At 43.3% G+C, this 11,413-nt stretch overlaps 1 protein-coding gene across 1 annotated transcript; it reads right to left on the bottom strand.

The window, feature by feature from the left end:
- Positions 1-2,279: 2,279 nt before the first annotated feature.
- Positions 2,280-7,810, bottom strand: rdh20 (retinol dehydrogenase 20). The gene is made up of 5 exons (XM_085778085.1): positions 7,179-7,810; positions 4,816-4,914; positions 4,416-4,561; positions 2,472-2,603; positions 2,280-2,400 (listed from the first exon to the last, which is right to left on the bottom strand). The coding sequence occupies exons 1-5, from the start codon at positions 7,629-7,631 to the stop codon at positions 2,280-2,282; spliced, it is 951 nt and encodes a 316-aa protein (XP_085634211.1). The 5' UTR covers positions 7,632-7,810.
- Between the last annotated feature and the right edge of the window lie 3,603 nt (positions 7,811-11,413).

The following is an 11,413-nucleotide window of genomic DNA, read 5'->3' as shown; positions in this document are numbered from 1 at the left end:
CGTTCTCTCCCCTCATTGGATAACACTTATATCCCACAAGGAAAATTTTCTCCTCGGGTTACAGCAGAGCAGAGTGACGGAGAGACTCGTGTTTAGGCTGAAATACTTCATGTAAGTGATTGCTGACGGAAAATAGGACTATTTAGGACTTATATTAACAAAAACATTCCACTGATATCTGCTTTAACAATCTATGGAATTTTACAGTACAAATCTTTAAAGGCCGTTCTCTCAAAATGGTTTCTATATTCTGTTTTTACTGTTGATAGATCATTCAAAGCCTGATTTATACAACATTTTATTCCTAAAAACATGGCAAAATCCGATTTTATTTTAGGGCTGGTGAAAGTATTTTATTTTCTCATATACAGAGTGATAAAAAGAGATATCCAAAATCCCCTCTGTAAAAACTTCTGGCTCTATTATGTCAACAAAATAAAACAAGACTTTTAAAAGGGACTTTATCCATTGTTCAGATTCCTGTTCTGGAAATGGATGCAAATTAGTGCATATTTAATTAGATATTGCCTCATTTACATATTTAAACATAAAATCTGACAAAACTTGTAATACGAAAAATGTTTGTCTTAATGTAAGTGATAAACTTGGGAAGTTTCATGGTGATATGTTATTTAAAATTTTGACCCTATTCACCTGTAGTTTCCTCCCTTAAAGCAATATAGTACAGGTGTAAATGTTGCCTTTTCATTCATATGCATCTAGTCAGTGTGTCAACGCTCAACAAAACTACTGTCAAAAAGAGCTACAACAGCTTCAATCTCTGCTGCAGCACAACACAACATGGTCTGTCAGTTCGCTGCCTTATCCAATCAGATACATGCCAGCACATGTTGTTATCGGTTACTTTCTAACACCGATGTGAATGTGATGCAGGTTTCTGCTGTTGACCTCACAGTCAACGATACAAATGTTACAACTGTGACTTTGCATGGTTGTAAGAATCTCAATCTCATATTACAATCCACTGAGCAGTGTTGTGTTATTGATTCAGCTTTGAAAACATTACACTGTGATTGGATTTCAGTGTTCAGTAACATTATCTAATATGATCTCATGGTTGTTAATACAATAGTAATTGTAGCAATAAATGTGTAATGTTCATAATGAGAGGTCAGCCAGTGATGGGGAACAACAGGAACACTGTATGATGTGTGTGTTTCCCATGAGTTCTCTAGTGTCCAGAACAGAGGCACCTACTCCACCAGCCAGATGTAAAGATATGTTTTAGCTACACATAGGGAGTTATTTGTTCTAGGTCCAGGAAAGAAGTTGAACTCATGCTTGGCTTAACTGTCAACTTGATTTAACATTTAATTTGGCCACATTGTGACACTGTAAAAAAAAATATATATATATATTGCACAAACAATGCAGGTTTGTTCCCATTTGATTCTGTGCATCAAATCAAATCCAGCTTCTGATTCTTCTGTTAATATTTGCATGTGAAAAGAAATCAAAAAAGAAAAAAAGTACCAGGATTTAGCTGCTATTTTTTATGCTCAAATAACTAGAAGTGTAAATATTTCAAATCTTCTTGTGCAAAAGTTTGCTGCTCTGCCTAAACAAACTCATTCTGGGACATGACACAGGAGACACTTTAAACATTATGCTCTGGGAGATGTTTCATTAGTCATACCTCCTCCCATGTATTAGAATATTTATACGTTGTATATTTATGCTGTATCGCTGCCATCATTTATAATTAACAACACGTTTGAGCACTTTTCTGCAGCCTTGTAAACATGTGCAGTCAGCCCAGCTGTTCCCGATATCAATATCGGTATCCAACCTTGTGTGTGCTGTTCGCAGTTATTTAGCAATACTATCTCTTTTCCTTTGCTCGTTGTGCAGTTTGAAAAGTCCACAGTGATCAGCTCTGATCAGACAGTGTGTTAGAGCGTTGGTTTTCAATTCATTTTATTCAGTATCAGGTAACAGATATGAAACACCAGACAGTTCCCATATTGATCAGTCCAGGATTGAATCCCTGTCCTGTCATGTCATAGATTTATGGTGAAAATGTGCTTAGGCTTAAATAAATAAAGGGACTTTATATTTCATCTCAACATTATTGAAATCTTTTTTTTTGTTGTTGTTGTTGTGCTGATGACCACTTGGCTGAGTCGTCATCCAGTACAGGTTTCAAAATGGTGAGTTTTAAAATCTAAAGTCCGGTCCATTTGGCAGGATTTTTTTTAAGACACCATAAGCCCTTTTAAATGATATTCAATTTCAATTTGAAGTTATCAAAAAAAAGGCTATGCAACTGTAATGGCGTTATTGAACCCTTGGTTCTTCATGCTGTCGATGAAGGGGTACATGCACTTGTCGGACCCCATGAAACGATACGCAACCACGTTGGATTCCCATGGCAACAGCCTAAAAAAAGAACACAGTATGAAGCAACGTTCAAAAGAACTCCCTTTATATTGTTTGTGGTTTTTACTCACGCTCTGGAGAGGAAGGGCAGGTAGGTGATGCGAGGGATGCACACCAGCGGTTGGTTGATGAGGATGGCGTTCATGGCCTGCTCCACGCAGTACTCAGGCTCCAGAGGGGGCAGCAGCAGCTCCACCTCCTCACTAACACAGGCAGCAAATTACATGTATGAGTCAGTGTCTGACATTAGACAATGAATGAGTAGAGTACCTGAACATAGTAGCAGGATAATGGACCTCCACTCCATTCAGCATTTACAGCACAGGAAAATAAGTACTGAACTGAACGCGTCAACAGTCTTGCATGGTGAGCGTGCATGGAGGCCGTGGTGGCATTACTCATTGTTTACCTGCAGGCCCAAACCCCTCTGAGATTTTGTGACTCTTGTCAGAAATCTTGCAGCAGCACCTGGTCGTGGCCGGTTTATAGTGAAATGATGTTCTTTTAAAGGGATAGTTCAACATTTTGGCAAATGTGCCCATTGCCATAATCCCTATAGTCCTAGGAGTAGGTTCATTACCTTTAATTGTCGGTGCAAGCTATTTTTAGAACGGTGGAGCAGAGCCGAGAGCTGCTCAGAGCTACGCTACGGAGGCTAATGGAATTTCTTGGTTTCCTTAATCAAACTCATCAAATACACAATCCAACAACTCTAAAACGCTCTGGTGGACAAGTTGTGACCTGCACATTCACCACGCTATGAGATAATAACTGATCGTTATGAGACAGAGTTGTTTTCGAGGCAAATGCAGAGTCTGCTTGCCGAAAAACTGCCCCCGACGGGAACGCGCATCAGCAGTTTTGCATCAATTTACCTCGAAAACTACTCTGTCTCGTAATGTTCCGTTATTATTTCATAGTGTGGTGAATGGTCACAACTTGTCCACCAGAGCGTTTTGGAGTTGTTGGATTGTGTATTTGATGAGTTTGATGAGGGAAACCAAGAAATCCCATTAGCCTCCGTAGCATAGCTCTGAGCAGCTCACGGCTCTGCTCCACCGTTCTAAAAACAGCTTACACCGACAATTAAAGGTAACAACCCTACTGCTATGACTATAGGGATTATGGCAATGGGCACATTTGCCAAAATGTTGAACTATCCCTTTAACTTCGGGCCCCAAGTGGAGGAGGAAGTGGCATAGGAGAGAAAAACAGGCTAAATGTATGAGTTTTGTTCTGTTTGATTAGTTTTTTTTACACCATTTTCTGAAATCACATTACAATTTTCACGTTTGGCCCGCGACATACTTCATGTTTTAAATTTTGGCCCCTTGTGTAATTGAGTTTGACACCCCTGATCAGCATCAGTTAGTACTAAAGCAGCTGATATTAATGAGCACTGATAGGAGACAGGAGGACTTTCTAAACACTGACAGATTCCTGCTGCTTTCTTCTCTTTCATTCCTTTCTGCACCTCCTCCTTTTCTTCAGGTCTTTCTACAGGTCCTTGTTACACTTGTAATAAGAAATGCCAAAGTGGCCTCTCTCTTTGCACAAGCATTTCTTATTACAAGTGTAACAAGGACCTGTAAGTACACCAAAATACACTATGTATTTACAATGTAAGTACATGTTATTACATACGGTTACATAGGTAATTACACTGTAATTAATTAGGTAGATACACAGGAACAAGGACCCCTTAAAATAAAGTGTTACCCATTTCACTTTATTACACAGAACTTCATTTATGGACTTATTTGTTTTGATTTCTTTGTATGCGTGAATTTCTTTACCGACATCTGTTTAAAATGTCATGCCAATAGACCGATTAGATTAGAAATATATTTACTGAGAAAAATGTTGATGTGTTCAATACTTATTTTCCCCGGTGTATGTTTGTAGTGCACGTGTTAATGAGGAGAATAGATTCCAGTCTACCTACTTTAAAAAAATGCTTAGAAACATTGTGACATGAAGTAAATGACTGTATGTGATTATTCTTGTGGACATACCGTATCTTGCAGCCGTCAAACATGCCTGTGTTCACGATATAGGGGCACACAAGAGTGGTCTTCACTCCTTCAACCTCCTCAGCCAGCAGCTCATGGGCCAGAGACTCATGGAAGCCCACAGCAGCAAACTTGCTGGCACAGTAATCCTGTTCCAAAATCATTGAACAAAGCAAAACACCAAAACAAAGACACACATCAGAGCTTGTTCCTGGCGTTTTACAACAATGAAATATTTAGGCATCTTTGTTTTCTGATTTCCAAAAACCGCCTCAGAGTTGTGTTGGCATGACAGGCATTTGAAGTTGAATTGCACACTTGTGTAGCGAGTCGTGTTAAAGAGTGTAACAGTGAAGCTGTCATATCTCAGTGTTGCAGTGATGCTTCTCCCTCCCTGCTTCACCTCCACACAGGCCGTGCTGAAGAGGCCGAGGACGCTGGCGATGGTGATGATGTGTCCGTGGTTCTGAGCCTTCATCTGGGGGAGGAAGGCCTTCACTGTCTGAAGCACACACACAAACAAACACACACAGCACAGGCACACATTGTTATTTTGCAGTAGCTTACAGGGCATGTGTCATATGACTTGTGGTGACTTAAAGATTGCCAAATGCAGAGGAAGCTTATGTTGCACGAGCAGCTTCATATTAAGAGGATTTCTGTCAGAATCCTACAGTCCATAGTGTGAGGCGGATAAAGCTGTTAACGCAATACATTTACATGTCATGTGTCACACGACGCACAATAACCTGCTCTGTTTGGCCGATGATGCAAAGCATCTTAACTTTTATATTTTGCAATTCTAAGGCTAAATCCTGCTTTCCAAATTTGAGTGGGTGCTGAGTCATTGTCTGTGTGTCCTGGGAAACTGAGTTACAATGGATTTTACTAATAACTGTGAAAAGGTGTTAAACCACAGTGGGTCCACTGACAAGCACTTGTTCTTAACATTTGACTCTCAGTCAGGACTACTCATTTGGAAACATGGACCTTTATTAAAATTATTTGAAGCAATTACTGTTTTCAGTGAACTGATTCTTTTCATGAATTAATTCCTACAGTTTCAGGAGAACAACACATGGTCACTTGACATTTTAAATCACACAGTAAAAGATCCAGAGAGCAGCACCTCCTTTAATAAAGTCTGCCAGGTCATGTAGATTAACAGTTCCCAACCTTTTCCAACTCAGAGCCCACTCTAAATTTTCCAAAGTGTTGGAAGCCGATAACACCATAAAAATAGGCTACGGAAGCTGAATCGTGACTTTCCTCAAGAACTTTTTATTTTGATAATGACTGATGATTCAGGATTGTGCTGAAAACAAGAGAACCTCAGTTTCTCTCTTTTTCTTATACGTATATTCGAGTCTATACATGGTTGCCCATGAAGAATTTTGTTTTCAGACACATTCCTCTTTTTATCCCTATTATAAAGGTTAATTGTGGCTTAATTTTCACAGTGATATGTTTGGAAGAGCATGGTTAATACAATTCTGATAAGATATACACTTTATCAAGTCAATAACACTGAATAACACTTCATCATGGCTGCTGTTAGTGGGTGGGATATATCAGGCAGCAGGTGAACATGTTCTCCTCAGAGTTGATGTGTTAGAAGCAGGAAAAATGTTCAGGTTAAGGATCTGATCCAGTTCTCCAAGGACGACTGGGTCTCTCTCTTGTGGCTGTTCCTGGTCTGCAGTGGTCAGGATCTATCTGGTCCAAGGAAGGAAGAGTGGTGAAGCGGCCACAGGCTCATTGATACACATGGGGAGAGAAGGCTGGCCCGTGTGCTCACACCCAACAGACCGGCTACTGTTGCTCAGACTGCTCAACAAGTTCATGCTGCTTCTGATAGAAAGCTGTCACAACACACAGTGCAGCAGTTTGTTGTGTATTTGGCAGCAAAAGGGACTAACGCAATATTAGGAAGGTGGTCAGAATGTTAGGCCTGATTGGTGTATATAGGTATAGATATAGATGTATTAATCTCATATCTTATTACCAAAATCTTATATGTTTAAATCTTGTTCGTATGTTTGTGGTAGTCGTATAACAAAAAACAAGGTTTTTTTTCCCCCCGGCCCATTTGCAAAACCAGTGCAGGTTGGAAACCACTGCTGTAGAGAATTAGCAGTCCACACAGCTAGCACTCTTCATTTTGTCTATTTTTACGATTCAAAAAAACAAAACAAAAACAAACATCATCAGCATCCTTTCAGTGAGTGGAGCCTGTAACACTCAGACAACATGCTCTCTGGCCTTCTCTGTCTTAAAGGGATAGTTCAACATTTTTGGCAAATTCACCTATTGCCACAATCCCTATAGTCATAGCAGTAGGTTCATCACCTTCAATTATCGGTGCATGTTGTTTTGAGATCCGCGGGGCAGAGACGCAAGCTGCTCAGCGAACACAATAGAGGTGAATGGTCCCCTCATCCCTCAAAACTCATCAAATACAACCAACATCCAACAACTCTAAAATGCTCTGGTGGACAAGTTGTGACCTGCACATTCACCACGCTATGAAATAATCATATAAAATTACAAGACAGAGGTGGCAAATGCAGCTGGAACTACATTCCAGACACGGCTGCTGGGCGGAGTGATTTCAAAAGCGCACGTTTAGTACAGCTACTCCATTTACTGAAGAAAGTAGTTCCGAGTGTTTGCTTCATGTGTCCTAATGTTACATAATTACTCATGATGACTTTATGTGGCGAAACTACTTCATCCTTGTACCATTAATGAATAAATATTTCTCACCCAGAAGAGGGCGTGGCAGTTGACCTTCATGGTCCTCTCCACCAGCTCATCGGGACAGTCCAGCATGCGCTTTCCCGCCACCACCCCGGCGTTGTTCACCAGCATGGTGACGTCACGGCCCAGGTCCTTCCTGACCAGGTCTGCGTTGCGATACACGTCCTCCCGGTTGGTCACATCCACCGTGTATGTATAGGCCTTGCCGCCCATCTCGCGCACCAGCTTGGCTGTCTGCTCGTTGGAAGCGCTGTTGACGTCCCAAAGCACCACATCTGCCCCGTGCTTGGTGAACTCCTGGGCAAACAGGCGACCCAGGCCGCCCCCCGCCCCGGTGATCAGCACCAGCTCCTCGTCAATGGGCTTGGTACGGGGGCGCATGACGATACGCACAGAGTTACGCAGGATGAAGTAAATCACATCCAGCAGCATCATCTGGAGGTCCATTAGGAAAATCATCTTTGATCTAATTTGCTGATGGTCTTAAGTGTGAAAGAATATATATCTGTGTTGCCTAAAACAGATTGGACTTCACACCTGTTGACTGTGGAGGTTCAGTGTCCTACTGCCAGACCAAGTGTTGGAGAGTGTGAGTGCAGAGGATGCAGACAGCCAAGCTGGTGTTTCCCTCCCTCTGTGACCCTCAGCCCTCCATCCTTGGTTTATTTAAACACTCTCCCGTCGGATTAGAAACACCTAAGCTCCTCATAGAAAAACCACTTTTGTTATAAGCTGTGAATGTATGCATTTTTACCATTACAGAGGGAAAATAACATGTGCCACGTCGCATTACGGCCCACTGCTGAAGTTTGAAGGTCTTTGCAGGACACCTTTCAAATTTCACGACTAATTCTGATGCTGATTATGCGTTATGGAGTGAGAGCAGGAAGCTGTAGGCCTACAACCCTGGTCCTCAGCTGCATCACTTCCATACGTTTTTAGTCAATGAACAATAGGGATGGGTACCTTTCACATTTGAATCGATGCGGTACCGATACTCGGTATACCTGGGAACCGGTACCTTTTGTCGGTAGTTATTTTGTCTAGTCAAAATAAATAATATAAATAGTCTGAATTTTGAATATTTATTTCTCAACAACATCACAACTCCTCAGCCTTTAAGGGTATTTTAGGGAAATTATTTTCAAATAATCCAATAGAAAAATTGAATAGTTTATGAAACCTTGTCTGAAAAAATGTCCCTTTTTACTGTGACAGAAGGAGAATGTGAAACTGTCAAAAAACAAGTGACACTGAGGGTTGGGGTCTTAAATATTCACATCAGACAGACCCATATACTGTATCCACTTTCGCTGACACATGCGACGCAAAGGTGCGTTCAGGTACCGAAATGTGGTACTGTTTGACTTCTTATGACTTGATACTCAGTACTTTGGTGGGAATTCGGTCGGTACCAATAAAAGCACCAAATTCGGTACCCATCCCTAATGAACAATGAGAATTGAGAGTTTGTGTTAAAAAGCTTCCAGTAAATTACAAACAGTGACAAACATTGGCCTGGACAGGAGGACAGCACAGTTGTGTTTTAAGCGACGCAGTGAGCCAAGGTTGAATTAGACTTGATGCTCAGCGAAGCAGCGCTGTTGGAGGATAAAGGTCTGGTCCCATACGGCCCCCCTGCTGCACTGGGAGTCACACTGAAGGAAAACTTAAGGAGATTATGAATATGAACTGTAAATCTCTGCATTCTTAATTAAGACCCAAGAAGGTTGCTTGTTGTGTATCACGTTTTTGTTATAGGTGAACACAGCCGGCCCTTGTTTCACTCCCAGCATGCCACAGTTGTTGGTCCATACTGGTGAATCAGCATGGTTTACACCCATATTCTCAAATTCAGTATATGTAAACCTATTGTGCAGCATCTCGGTATTTGGACCAACTTATGGGTAGGATATTTGTCTCTTTATCATTCAATTTAAAAAAAAGTTGATTTAAACAAAAAATATATTTTCAATCAAATAGTAACTCACTTCTCGCCCGAAGTCTGCTGAGATTGTAGCCAATGATTCTTATAATGCTGTTTTTTGTTTTCATTATTGTCTTGTTTACATTATCATAAGACTACAGTGTGCTCAGTGACTAACAGATAAGACAACTTTAAGTTCTGTTTATGTTTTTTGTTGTTGTTTTGTTTTGTTTTGTTTATGGTGATTGGTTGTTGTTGTCATTTTGTTTCCTTTGTTTTGTATGTTTTATAGCAAGAATGTTGTTCAGTGACAGATTACTTGGAAAATTGGATATTGAGTGAGGGGCAGGCAATATAAGATGTATCGAAGGTTACGATATTGTAACCCTAGTTATATTAACACAGGCGGAGCCCTCTACTGGACTCTATGGGTATCTCTCCTCCAATCGCGTACGCGCGATGGCCCACTGAAATTTGCATGTACGTAGCCGGCCAGTATGGCGTGCCTACCTTTCCCGCCCTTTAGCAGGCTATATAAGCAGATGCACCGCCAGCTGCCCTCATTCCACCAAACTTCAGCGTAAGGCGAAAGAGCGGCAGGGCCCTAAGTAGAGGGCTCCGCCTGTGTTAATATAACTAGGGTTACAATATCGTAACCTTCGTTATATCTCACACAGGCTTCGCCCTCTACTGGACTCTATGGGTACAGTAGGCGAAGCCCCGATTTATGTACTCCCTGCCGCGGGAGAGGCTCCGCCCACTGACCACACCAGCTACCGGTTAGGTACCAAGACCCAGTCACCACTTATTAATCTTAACCACCGTATGGAGTGATAACGGGTCCAACTTCATCCCAGTTAGCAGCACCTGACTAGGCTGGGTGAAGTTGTGGTCTAACCTCGCAGGGGTCTCAACCCTAGACCTCCTGCGCACCTCATTGACAGTGTCCTAGCAGAGCACAGTCCAATGCAGGTGCATGACACCCTGTGGGGAACAAGTATTTAAAACACTTGACACATCGTTCCTCTCACATGTCCTGTGACCCTACAGTGAGCACAGACCTGGAGAAGGAGCCTGATACATCCAAGAACCTTATGAACGGGCAGGGTGAAGACCACGATGCCGCCGTACATATGTCCTCAACACTCGCACCACTGAACAGGGCCGTAGACGTCGCCACACTTCTTGTGGAGTGCGCCCGGACCACAGTGGGCGGTTCTCGACCCGCTTGACTGTAGGCTGAGAGGATGCATTCACACATCCACCTCGCCAAGCGTTTCTTGGAAAGGGCTCTGCCAGCCGTCCCGTCACCATAACACACAAACAACTGGTCGGTGTTCCTGACACTGGCTGTTCGGTCGACATAGTATGTCAACGCACGCACAGGGCATAGGAGATGCAGTTTCGCCTCCCTCGAATCCTCATGAGGGGGAGGGTGAAAAGCCTCCAACTGGATGATTCTGGACCGAAATGAGCTCCTTATGTTCTTAGGAAGAAAGGAGGGGTTCGGTTTAAGGATGGCACCACTGCGGTCCCCGCGAAGGAGTAAACAACTCGGGTGGACTGACAGGGCACACAATTCGCTCACTCTCTTGGCTGACGTCAGAGCAAGAAGCAACGCTGTCTTGAACGACAACACCTTTAAGGAGGAGCGTTCCAAAGGCTCATAGGGGTCCCTTGTGAGGGCCTCGAGTACCAGTGGCAATTCCCACTGTGGTACAGAAGTGCGTGCCACTGGTCGTAGCCTTCTGACCCCCTGCAGGAACCGTTTTACCGGAGGGTGGGCGAAGACTGGACCTCCGCCCAACCCTTCATGGCATGATGAGATGGTTGCAGCGTAAACCTTAACAGTCACGTGAGACAGCCCTCTATCAACCAAAAGCTGTAGAAAGGAAAGAGTGTCTCCCACTGAGCATGTCAGTGGGTCCACTTGCCTCTCTTCGCACCAATGCTGGAAACCTAACCACTTAGCCCTGTAACAGGCAATGGTGGATCCAGCCCTAGCCGCTTGGATGGTTTTCACCACCTGCGCAGTCAGCCCAGTCCGCATCAACCTGTCCCTTTCAGGGCCCAGGCTTGAAGCCACTGGCCCAGGATCGGCAGCGCCTGTATCGCGCCTGCCTCCTGTGACAGCGCCCCCCGGATTTGGGGAATGGGCCATAGTGGGGCCGCCATCATTGTGGTCAGCTCTGCGTACCACGGAGCCGACCGCCGGTCGGGAGCCACCAGAATGACCCTCAGCCGCTCCACTCTCACTCTCTCCAGTAGCTGGGGGATGAGACGGAGGGGGGGGAAGGCATAAAGTAGCCCTCTT

Source organism: Trachurus japonicus, chromosome 5 (assembly GCF_045865225.1).
Source record: "Trachurus japonicus isolate A0001 chromosome 5, Traja_1.0".
Lineage (NCBI taxonomy): Eukaryota > Metazoa > Chordata > Actinopteri > Carangiformes > Carangidae > Trachurus > Trachurus japonicus.
Note: the sequence above shows the minus strand (reverse complement) of the source record. Positions and strands in the feature narration are given on the sequence as shown.